The 11,242-nt window shown below is 38.9% G+C and overlaps 1 protein-coding gene across 2 annotated transcripts in view; it reads right to left on the bottom strand.

The window, feature by feature from the left end:
* Window positions 1-11,242, bottom strand: part of WDR64 (WD repeat domain 64) — a 134,881-nt gene that overhangs the window by 6,881 nt on the left and 116,758 nt on the right. For both annotated transcript variants that reach the window (XM_027975586.3, XM_060396456.1), the window contains 4 exons: window positions 7,927-8,115; window positions 4,953-5,058; window positions 1,169-1,249; window positions 252-365 (listed from right to left, as the gene is read on the bottom strand). In XM_027975586.3, coding sequence (XP_027831387.1) covers window positions 252-365; window positions 1,169-1,249; window positions 4,953-5,058; window positions 7,927-8,115 — 490 coding nt within the window. The remainder of the gene's footprint in view (window positions 1-251; window positions 366-1,168; window positions 1,250-4,952; window positions 5,059-7,926; window positions 8,116-11,242) is intronic.

Genomic DNA, 11,242 nt, shown 5'->3' on the forward strand with positions numbered 1-11,242 from the left:
TGGCTTTTAAAATTAGTCAGTGAACCTAAGTTTGAAATTAACTCTAGGATGTTAATTTGCTCAGGCTCAGAGATCCTGCTTGATTTTTCTGTCTGTCCTGGAAATTTATGTTTTCCTTCTCACTGAGCTAAAACATATGCATCCTGGAATATTTGTAGACAGAGTCAGACCTGAGATAATTTTAGGCCCAGAAATAAGAAACAATCCAAACCAAAATGGTATGCACTGTGGAATTCTAAGTACTAACTCACTTTTTCATGTTGAACATGGCCTCCCTTCTTCTTTCCATGAATGCCATCTGAAGATTCCCTTTGTGCTTCTGAACCAATTAGTGGAAGGAATCTTAGACTAGTGGGGCTTGGTACCTAGGAGCCATAAATAAAGAATAAGACATACTTATGGTGATAAATTCTGTAATATGAATTCAGGGGTGGGGGATAGGGAGTGAGAAGGTCTAACTACTTTAAAACATACCCACCATCCCAGGAGTCCACTATTAATTCTGATGCTTTCCCCTTGGCAGCATCTATAGCTTAACTGTTTAATACCTGTAGGAGGTTATCAACATGGTCTTGGGAAAGAGAAGTAACATTTTATAAAACAATATTATATGTTAAAATTAGGGTGCAATGTTTTGTCTTTGGTTTATTATTCTTGGTTAATTTAACAGCAGAGATTATCTGGGTTGGAGACTTGAAGGAGAAGTAGGGATTTGGAGGGAAACAAGGGGTGGATGAGTTACTGGCAGAGGAGCAGCACAGGCAGTCACAGTGGAAGGAAGGGCAGTGATGTTTAAGGAATGGTAAGTTAGCACACTGGAGTGTAGGGTACATGGGAGAATATGGTGGAAAATGGGGTTATACAGTTCAGGTGGAGGTCAGATCATGAGAATGCCAGGCTAAAGGCATTTAGTTTTATCCTATAGGTGATGAAGAAGCAGGGTAAAGTTTGAAATACTCTTCTGTAGTATTTGTTCAGTGGGGAATGACAGAGAATGATCAAAGCCACTGACACACAAAACTAAAGGTTTCTCTGGTTTGAGATGCAGCATGTTTATGGAATCATCCTTCTGCTTGGTTCATGTGATTGCTTGCTCAGGGTCAGGAATGAGATGCCAGATTCCCTAATTGTTCTGGAATCACTCTAGTCCTAGATACCTCCAACTCACCCTGTATATGGGCAGAGAACCAAAAACAATCCCTGCCTCTCTGTTTTCAGTCATGAAACCTTCCAAGGCATGTTTTCGAATCTGCAAAGAGAGGAGTGAATGTTTAATGAAAAGGGCACATTATATCAGTGGCAAAATTCCTGGAATCAAATTTTTACTCTTCCACTTATTAGTTGCATGATCTTAAGCAAATTCTTTCCCTGTTGACAATTTATGAGGACAAAATGTATATAGTAAGGTGCAACTCAAATGTAAGATTTAAATCTATTGTATTATTATTACTAATAACAATATGTCAAAAAGAAATGAAAAGAAGTGAACAAATGTTATACAATTGTGAATGAAAAGGAATGGGAAAAATAAAATTGCTAGTAGAAATCAGATTCCTACGTGAAATGTATTTTTATATCAAGCATTAAACCTTTGTTATTTTACCAACCAACTGAGAAGATAAAGATGTGGTAAGAAGAGGCCAAGCCTTATAATATTGAGTGCATTCAGTTGTTTCAAGAGCTTTAAAACCTCTAAAGATTTTCCCAAATTTATTTAACATTTCAGTTAAATTACTTTAACAGTTACCACTTCAAATTGGAAAAGAATATTAAAAGTGAATATCAATCTTTATTTTTAGGTTGTGCTGTTCAGCAAAATCGAGCATTTGTTACGTGCTATACATCTATCTTTGCCCATAAAGAGCTTATGATTTATTGGTGGAGGGGAGAAGTAAGAGTCAGTATACCAATAGTTCAACTTCAGTGTAGAACATGGTAAGTGAACCTGTTATGAGACACAAAGCAAGGAGAGGTTGGGGCCTTTGGGGAAAGTGGAGTTCACATTTACTGAATGCCTACAATGTACCTTGTATACATTTTCTCATATAATCCTCAAAAAAACTTTTTGAGAGATTAGATTATTAGTTATTAGATAAAATAACACCTGTGAAGAAGGCTGAGCGCCGAAGAATTGATGCTTTTGAACTGTGGTGTTGGAGAAGACTCTTGAGAGTCCCTTGGACTGCAAGGAGATCCAACCAGTCCATTCTGAAGGAGATCAGCCCTGGGATTTCCTTGGAAGGAATGATGCTAAAGCTGAAACTCCAGTACTTTGGCCACCTCATGCGAAGAGTTGACTCACTGGAAAAGACTCTGATGCTGGGAGGGATTGGGGGCAGGAGGAGAAGGGGACGACAGAGGATGAGATGGCTGGATGGCATCACGGACTTGATGGACGTGAGTCTGAGTGAACTCCGGGAGTTGGTGATGGACAGGGAGGCCTGGCGTGCTGTGATTCATGGGGTCACAAAGAGTCAGACACGACTGAGTGACTGAACTGAACTGAAGATTAAACTGAAGTCTGTTACATTCCACTGCCAAACTCTTTCTTGCCTGTCACCCTGTCTTCTGGGTGAAGCTATCCGAGTTCCTTTTGGACAGAAAGCGAGGGCTTATAAAATGATTTCATTTGGAAAGTGTAAAATACTTATTGAACATGAAGCTGATGCTGTGAAAAATGACATATTTCCGTTTTATAAACTGGAACAATGTCCTCAACTTGAGGTTGTCAGTGTCCTGTGCCCAGTCCTCTTCATCTTCTCTTGAACATAATGACCATCTGAATGCTGTGTTCTTAATTCTCTTGCTTTTGTTTATATAATTTTACCTTTTATTTAACTTTTTGCCAAAACAATATTTTATTTACTTTTACCTTTCCTCTATTTTTATCAAAAAGAAATGACTATATATATATTCTTACACACAACTTGTCTTATTCAGTAGTATGTTTCAAACATCCATCCGTGTAGGGAAGTGTTATTCCAGTTCATTCATTTTTACTGCTCCATAGTATTTTAATTTATAAATAGGCCATAATGTAGTTACCAGTTATACTATTGATGAGCATTTAGGCTGCTTTCAGATTTTTGCTGTTACAAATAGTACTGCTAGGAGCTGTCTTGTTCCTGCCTCCTAAACACATGTTTAGGAATTTCTGTTGATACTTAGTAGAGTATGCCTATTTTCAATTTACTAGATAATGCCTGTCACATAATTTCCCAAAGTGATTCTAGCAATTTATACTACTTCCACCAGCAGATTAGTGTTCTGATTGTTCTAAATGCCCACCGATTGTCAGACTTTTTGATATTTGCCAATCTGGTGGCTATAAAATGCTACCTTATAATATTATTGATGTGTGTTTCCATGATTACTAATGAGGCCGAGCATCTTTTCAGTTACTTATTGTTGTTTTTTTTTCCTTTTGTGCGGTATCCAAGTATTTGACCATTTTTTAAACTGGACCATCTTTTCTGATTATTGATTTTTTCCTATACTGGATACTAATACTTTGTCAGTGGCAAAGTAGGATGGACTTTGACAGAGAGAGATGATGGATATGGCAGGGGTAGCCCAGGTGGACTGTAGGGATAGGAGACTGAGAGAAATGTTCAGAAAAAAACAATTAGTCTGATTTATAGAGGGTCAGATTGGAGAAGGAAATGGCAACCCACTCCAGTGTTCTTGCCTAGAAAATCCCATGGACAGAGGAGCTGGTAGGCTACAGTCCATGGGGTCACTAAGAGTCGGACACGACTGAGCGACTTTACTTTCTCTTTTCACCTTCATGCATTGGAGAAGGAAATGGCAACCCACGCCAGTGTTCTTGCCTGGAGAATCCCAGGGATGGGGGAGCCTGGTGGGCTGCCGTCTATGGGGTCACACAGAGTCGGACACAACTGAAGCGACTTAGTAGCAGCAGCATAGAGGGTCAGACAACTATAGGTTAGAAATGAGAGATAACTTTTAATCAGAGGTAAATTTGGTTTGTATTGTGCAAGATCTTGAAGAAATCCATTTTAACTAATTAATGCCAGTTGTTGGTGGTGATGATGTTCAGTCACTAAGTTGTGTCCTATACTTTGTGACCACAGGGACTGCAGCACGCCAGGCTACCTGTCCTTTACCATCTCCCAGAGTTTGCTCAAATTCATGCCCATCAAGTTGGTGATGCTATCTAACCAGCTCATCTTCTGACACCCTCTTCTCCTTTTACCTTCAGTCTTTCCCAGCATCAGGTCTTTTCCACTGAGTTGACTCTGCATCAGGTGGCTTTAGCATCAGTCCTTCCAATGAATATTCAGGGTTGATTTCCTTTAGGATTAACTGGTTTGATCTCCTTGCAGTCCAAGGGACTCTCAAGAGTCTTCTCCAGCACCACAACTTGAAAGCATTTAGACCTTAGCCTAAAGGCCCATGGGCTATATTCATTTTTTAGAAGTTTTAGAAATTGAAATAGAATAAATCAGTGTACATTTCTCTCCTATTCTGCATGAAGAGAAGTTTTTCTATCTGTGATAGGCAGAATAATGGCCACCAATGATATTCACACAGTATTCCTCCCACCCCAAATCTGTGAATATATTGCTTCATTTGGCAAGTGGGCCCAATCTAGCCACAGGAATTTTTAAAAGCAGAGAACATTTCCAACTGTTCAGAGAGATGAGATCACAGAAGAATAGGATTTTCTGGCTTTGAAGGCAAAGGAAGAGAACCACAAACTAGGGAATATGAGATTCTGTCTAGAGGCTCTGGAAGGAGGCACAACTCTGGCGACACCAGTGAGACGCAAGTCAGACTTCTACAGAACTGTGAAATAACTAACTTGTATGGTTTAAACCACCAAGTTTCTATTGACATGTAGCAGCAGCAATAGGAAACTAATACACTGGACATATTAAATTCAGAAAAACAAAAGCAAAGTGATTTTTTTGTTTGTTTTTTAAAGCTACCTTAGGAGAAGAAAGAGACTTGAAAAACTTAAAATCATGTTCCACTTCAAAAGCCTTAGGAGGTGTACGTCTGAAGAGCAAAGACATCGAGCTCATTTTTTGCCATCTGCATATAAAGATACACACACATATTAAAAACATTAAGGACATACCTATGCCTACTCAACAAGTATCCATCATGTCCTTTGTCTGGGCCTCCAAATTCTCTGGCTCCCATGGCACCAGTCCTAATGATGTGACCTTTGCACTTAACTCTTATTTTACTTTCCAGAGTTCCCTCCAAAGAAATCACCAAGATTTCTACTGAACCTCAACATTCCATGAAGTTAACTTCATTAATAGCCATTGGTGGGGGTGGGGGGGGGGACAAAAACAGAAATCTCTGGTATAAAACTAATGTTTGATTTTTTGTGACTCAGGTCAAACTTCCACTATAGTTAAAACTTACTCATGTATATATTTTAAAAGTCATAACTAAGTATTAAAAATGTAAATGTATGTATTCTAAATGTAAACATATATCCTACTTTAACGTAGCCCAAATATATCATATTGTTTCATACTTTGTATCTATCATTTATATCTGTTGCCTCTGCTTATAAAGTTCTCCATTAATCATTCTTTATTTGTTCCACAGTATCTTTTGAGTGCCTACTATGTGCTAAGCACTGAACTAAGAACTGGATATATAAAGATACATAAAACATGCTCCTAGTCTTCAAGGAACTCAAGAGAATGGTAAATAAGATGCATACTAACAAATCAGAATATAGTGTTTTAAGTACTAAGATACATGGATTCTCAAGACTCAGCAATTACCCAAGGAGATTCATCAACTTTGCCTGGTGAACTTGGCCATATCCTGATGAATCTTGGCTTTACTATCACACTTCTTACATTTTAGCCAGATTTTTCCCCAGTACTCCTTACTGCCCAGCTAAGACAAGCCTTGAACACTTCGGTGTTGTTTGGCAATCATTTGGAACCCTCGTTAATTGTTCCCCAACTGTTTCTGTTTTGAACCAAGTTCTGTGTGGCTTATGACTCTTAGCTTCAATTCCTGTTTACAACTATTCTACTGACTTTTGGACTAGATGATGGCGTTGTGTCTCCTCAGCCTTGACTTACTCAGGATTTCCCTAAAAGACTCTATCTTAGACACTCTTCTCTGATTCTTTCCACTTTGGACTCATCTTGTCAGTTATTCCAGTTTTAAGTGAGTGTGTGAATGAGTGGAAGTCATTCAGTTGTGTCTGACTCTTTCTGACCCCATGGATAGTCTAGGAATTCTCCAGTCCAGAATACTGGAGTGGGTAGCTGTTCCCTTCTCCAGGGGATCTTTCCAACCAGGGGGTTGAACCCAGATTTCCTGCATTGCAGGCAGATTCTTTATCAGCTGAGCTACCAGTGAAGGCCAAGAATACTGGAGTGATCTGCTGGATATTACCAGTCTAGGTATTCTAGTCCTATGAGGGCTAGACATTTAGACATCTACCATTTAGGGCTGGGCTTTGCTGATGTTGAAAGCTCAGGTGAGCACTAGTCACTTCCATTATGACAAATATTCAGCTGCAGTCAAAACCAGGACTGAGCTTTGCAAAAGCATAAAACAACTTTTCACCAGTATTTCATTCTTTACTGGGGACTGTTCTCCATCCCCTATGCCTATAAGCATGCTCAAGTCTCCCTCACAAACAAGCAAACTCATGAAACAAACTCTTCTTCAGTCCTACAGCTATTTGACTTCCTAGCAAACTAACCTATGCTGTCATCACCTCACAGCTCCCATTTATTTCTCAGCCATGATGATGCAATTTTTACCCATCACTCTTTGAAACTTAGAATCATTAGTGACCTTTCAGCTGACAGACATGCTGGATCCACTGTTTACTTTTCTGTTCTCCTATGTGATTTCTCCGCCACATTCTACAAATATGTCCTCTCACTTTTCTTCCTCTCATCCCTTGATTTCCATCGCCCCATTTGTTTCTGGCTTTCCTTTCAACCTATTGGCTATTCCTTCTTAATGGTTTTCACTGATTTCTTTGGTCTGCTCTTTACAGGCTATTTCTTGATTTCTTCCTCAGTTTTCTGTTTCTGCTCATTCTGTATACCGGACCTGAGTGACTTATCCAGATTGAAAATACTACTATGCTGAAAGACTCTGATGCTGGGAGGGATTGGGGGCAGGAGGAGAAGGGGACGACAGAGGATGAGATGGCTGGATGGCATCACGGACTCGATCGACGTGAGTCTGGGTGAACTCCGGGAGTTGGTGATGGACAGGGAGGCCTGGCGTGCTGCGATTCATGGGGTCGCAAAGAGTCGGACACGACTGAGCGACTGAACTGAACTGAACTGAACTGATGACACCAAAACTTTTACCTATAGGTCTGACCTCTTTGGGGAGCTCTAGACAGATCTGTCTGCTCATTAAATATCTCCACTTGGAAGTCCCACAAACATCTTGGACTTAAACCTGTCCAAAACCAAATTCACCATCTTTTTCTTCAGACCTCCTCTTCTCCTTATGTATTGTATCATAGTGATTTCTGTAGTTAAAAATCCTTATGTTGGGCCTTAAAAGTCTTATTATGCTTTGGCCCCTATAGACTTTTCTTGCTTTATATTATGCAAGATATTATATCCTCACTACTTGCTCCCTGGACTCCAAGCCTTGAAAGACTATAACATGGTCTTTCACTATTTAGTGTGTATGCTTAGGCAGTTCCTTGATCTTTGTTCAGTTAAATCCTGTCTGCCTTTCTGTGGTCATTTTAAGAACTCATGTTCCTAGAGGTACTATTATACCAAATTATAGCTTTTGTTTACTTATTTCTCCCTTTCCCTCAGTTGCAAAGTTACTGAAAAGTTCTGGGCTTTTCATCTTTGAATTCTCCATGTTCACCACAGTGTGACAGTATCATATAGTTTAATTTCATCTGCTCACCTAAAGAATACCAAATGCTCTTACCTTTGTCGGTCAAATACCAGAGGATATTCATATGTTAGCTTCTTCTCTGTGAATTTGCTTTCTTCTTTTATTTCTATGGGATATTCAGTAACATCACAAGGCAAAATAAAATCACTTGTCTGTGATAGTTCAAAGGTCCTGCGCTGTCCAAAATATCCACAGTAATGACCATTGAGGGCATGCCAGAGCCTGGGGAAAGGCAAAGGTAGGGAGAAGAAAGTAACTGGAGTTCAGTGGAAGTTACTCTGTTTAGGTCACTTATGTAGATTTTTCTTGGCCCAGCAGGGATTTTAAACTCGAGTCCAGAACCCTACCTATTAAATACGTGGAGCTAATCATAACTTAAACATTTTTACTAGTTGGAATTCTAATCTACAACAATTTTGGAAATGTCATTTTAAATCTATACTTATGATAACCACTTATTAAACTCAGAAGACTAGAAATGGATTTTTCCCAAAATAGTAGTGCTCATTCAACTGTCTAATTTCTGTATCAGCTGTCTAATTTCTGTATCAGCATCAACAGAACTTATGGGAGGAGACATCTACTAATGGTTTCACTCTTACCAAAATCATTTCAACTGCCATCTGCATTTTCTACTATTTTGGAAACGCCATACTATTTTTTACAACTGAGTTCTTCAATAAGGTGGCAAAAGAAGTGATTCTTTATATATATGCATTATTTCACTCCAAGAGGTCCTTCTAAATAACCCGCATGGTTTAAAGTCATACAGAATGTCATTAGTAAGAGTATGTACCCTATGTCTTATGGAAATAAGACACAAATAAAATAATGTCCGACAGATCTTCCACTTATGTCTTGATTTCAAGCTCAAAATAGCAAGTGATGAAAACAATCATAATGTGCCTACCTCAAAGACCCAGGAGGAGAATAATCTAAATGGACTAAGAGTAGATTCTACAAAGTCTAGGTAGTATCCCAGTTCGAAGAGGTAGGCACTGAGGAGGAGGTAAAACAGGGGAATCCAGTCAGGGGTCCTCACACCTTACAGTGGCCTGGAAATGTACCCTTCCTTTCATACTTTAATTCCCCAGTGCTACGTAGATGTTTTTATGGACTTCCCAGAGACCTGGCTAAAGTGGAATTGACAAGCCTTCTCAATGCAGAAGTTAGACAGATGAGGGACTGGCTTCAGGACAACTCTACATTCATTCTGCTGGAGGCAAGGACTGAAGTAATTTTTGGTCTTCTTGTTTTCTGGTGTTTCCTGCTTTATGTGCAATGTTCCCAAATGACTAATCCCATCTCTCAGCCTGGTTTTCTAGGAGTCAGATATAGGTTTGGATCTTTACCCCTCTCTAGCCTCTGTCCCAAAGCTAAGCCTTTATTGTGCTTTTTCCTATGATAAAATCAATCTTTTTGACAAACAAGATTTAGAGTGTTAAATGCTTCCCTGGTGGCTCAGTTGGTAAAGAATCTGCCTGCAGTGCGGGAGACCTGGGTTCAAACCCTGGGTTGGGAAGATCCCCTGGAGAAGGGCATGGTAACCTCCTCCAGTATTCTTGCCTGGAGAATTCCATGGACAGATGAGCCTGAGGCACTACATGCAGTCCATGGGGTTGCAAAGAGTCAGACACAACTGAGTGATTTTCACTTAGACTTAGGAAGTGGCAGTGAGTATTAGCAGAAAGACTTATTTGTGAAAAGAACTGTATTCTGAGATAGCTGTTAAATAGAGCTAAGTTTTTTGAACTGAGTATTTAGGGATAGCTTCACTTGAAGAAATTGTTAAGTAATTCCTCCATGCTATAGATAACTGGTTTGAGCAGGAAAAGCTTATAAACGATAGAGGTGTGCACACATATAACGTGTGGGGAGTGTGTGTATGTGTGTATTATAATGCCCAATTAACACTTCTGATGACCACTGAAAATAAGCTAGAGCAGAGATTCAAGGGAGAGAGTTTTGGAAAACATCTATAATAATTAAATGTAATTTTCATGTCAGTTCATTTTTCCTATGAATAAAACAACCGATCTCTTTGACAGAGAAAGCAGCTCTGTTTGCCCTCAAATAAGATCTTATCTTGAAGATTTATCTTTAACTCGGTATTTCTGAAGATTTTCATCTTTCCATATTTTAAATGTTTTCCTTTTTTAGTGCTTCTTTTCTCAATGAATGACACTAGTATTCATCTAGTTTTATAATGCCTGGAATCATTTGACATCTATCTCTTACCTTCTCTTTCAGTTAAAGTTTATGTCTTCTGGATTTTGCCTCCTGGATAGTTCTCAAATCCAAAATATTTATTCCTACCACTGTAACCACTCCCTGAGTTCACACCACTGTATTCACCAGTGACATCTAATTGGTCTTTGTGCTCCCAATTTTGCTGCTCCAAAATCCATACCTCACACATTATTACTTTTAAAACATATCTCAAATTAAATGAGTGTTAGTCGCTCAACTCCTCTGCCCATGGAATTCTCCAGGCAAGAATACTGGAGTGGATAGCCATTCCCTTCTCCAGGGGATCTTTCCAATCCAGGGATCGAACCCAGGGCTCTCGCATTGCAGGCAGATTCTTTACTGTCTGAGCCATATATAAGCTCTATTAATTATGTTACTCACCCACTTAATATTTTTTGGTGGCTATTTATTTCAAGATGAAGATCCAAATCCTGAACAGTGTCTGCTACATTGCTATATGGTCTTGTCCCTGTCTGAATCACCAGGCTCAAGCTCATATAGCTAGCTAGGGTCTTCTGAATTTCAGACCATGGTCATTCACACAACATAAAATATTTCTTCCTTTTCATCTTCATTATGTTTAAACTCTTGGAAACCCTTTGAAACCTCTTTATCTCCCTTGAGCTTACCTACTTTTATGCCCTTAAGAGGCCAATTTATTATCATGATTTTTAATGTAATTTTTTAAGCTTGCATTTTATATTAAAGTATAGTTGATTAAAAAAGTTGTGTTGGTTTCAGGTGTAAAACAGAGTGATTCAGTTATACATGAACATGTATATATTCTTTTCCAAATTCTTTCCTCAGGTTATTACAGAGTATTGGGCTTAGTTCCTTGTGCAGTATACTAGGTCCTTGTTGGTTATCTATTTTGAATAGAGCAGTATGTACATGTCAATGGCAAATTCCCAATTTATCCCATCTCCCTGGTAACCAAAAATTCATTCTCTAAGTCTGTGAGTCTGTTTCTGTTTTGTGAATAAGCTCATTTGTATCATTTTTTTAAGATGCTGCATTTAAGTGATATCATATGGTATTGTCTTTCTATGTGCGACTTTACTTAGTATGGTAATCTTTAGATCCATCCATACTGCTGCAA

Source organism: Ovis aries, chromosome 12, assembly GCF_016772045.2.
Source record: "Ovis aries strain OAR_USU_Benz2616 breed Rambouillet chromosome 12, ARS-UI_Ramb_v3.0, whole genome shotgun sequence".
Classification (NCBI taxonomy): domain Eukaryota; kingdom Metazoa; phylum Chordata; class Mammalia; order Artiodactyla; family Bovidae; genus Ovis; species Ovis aries.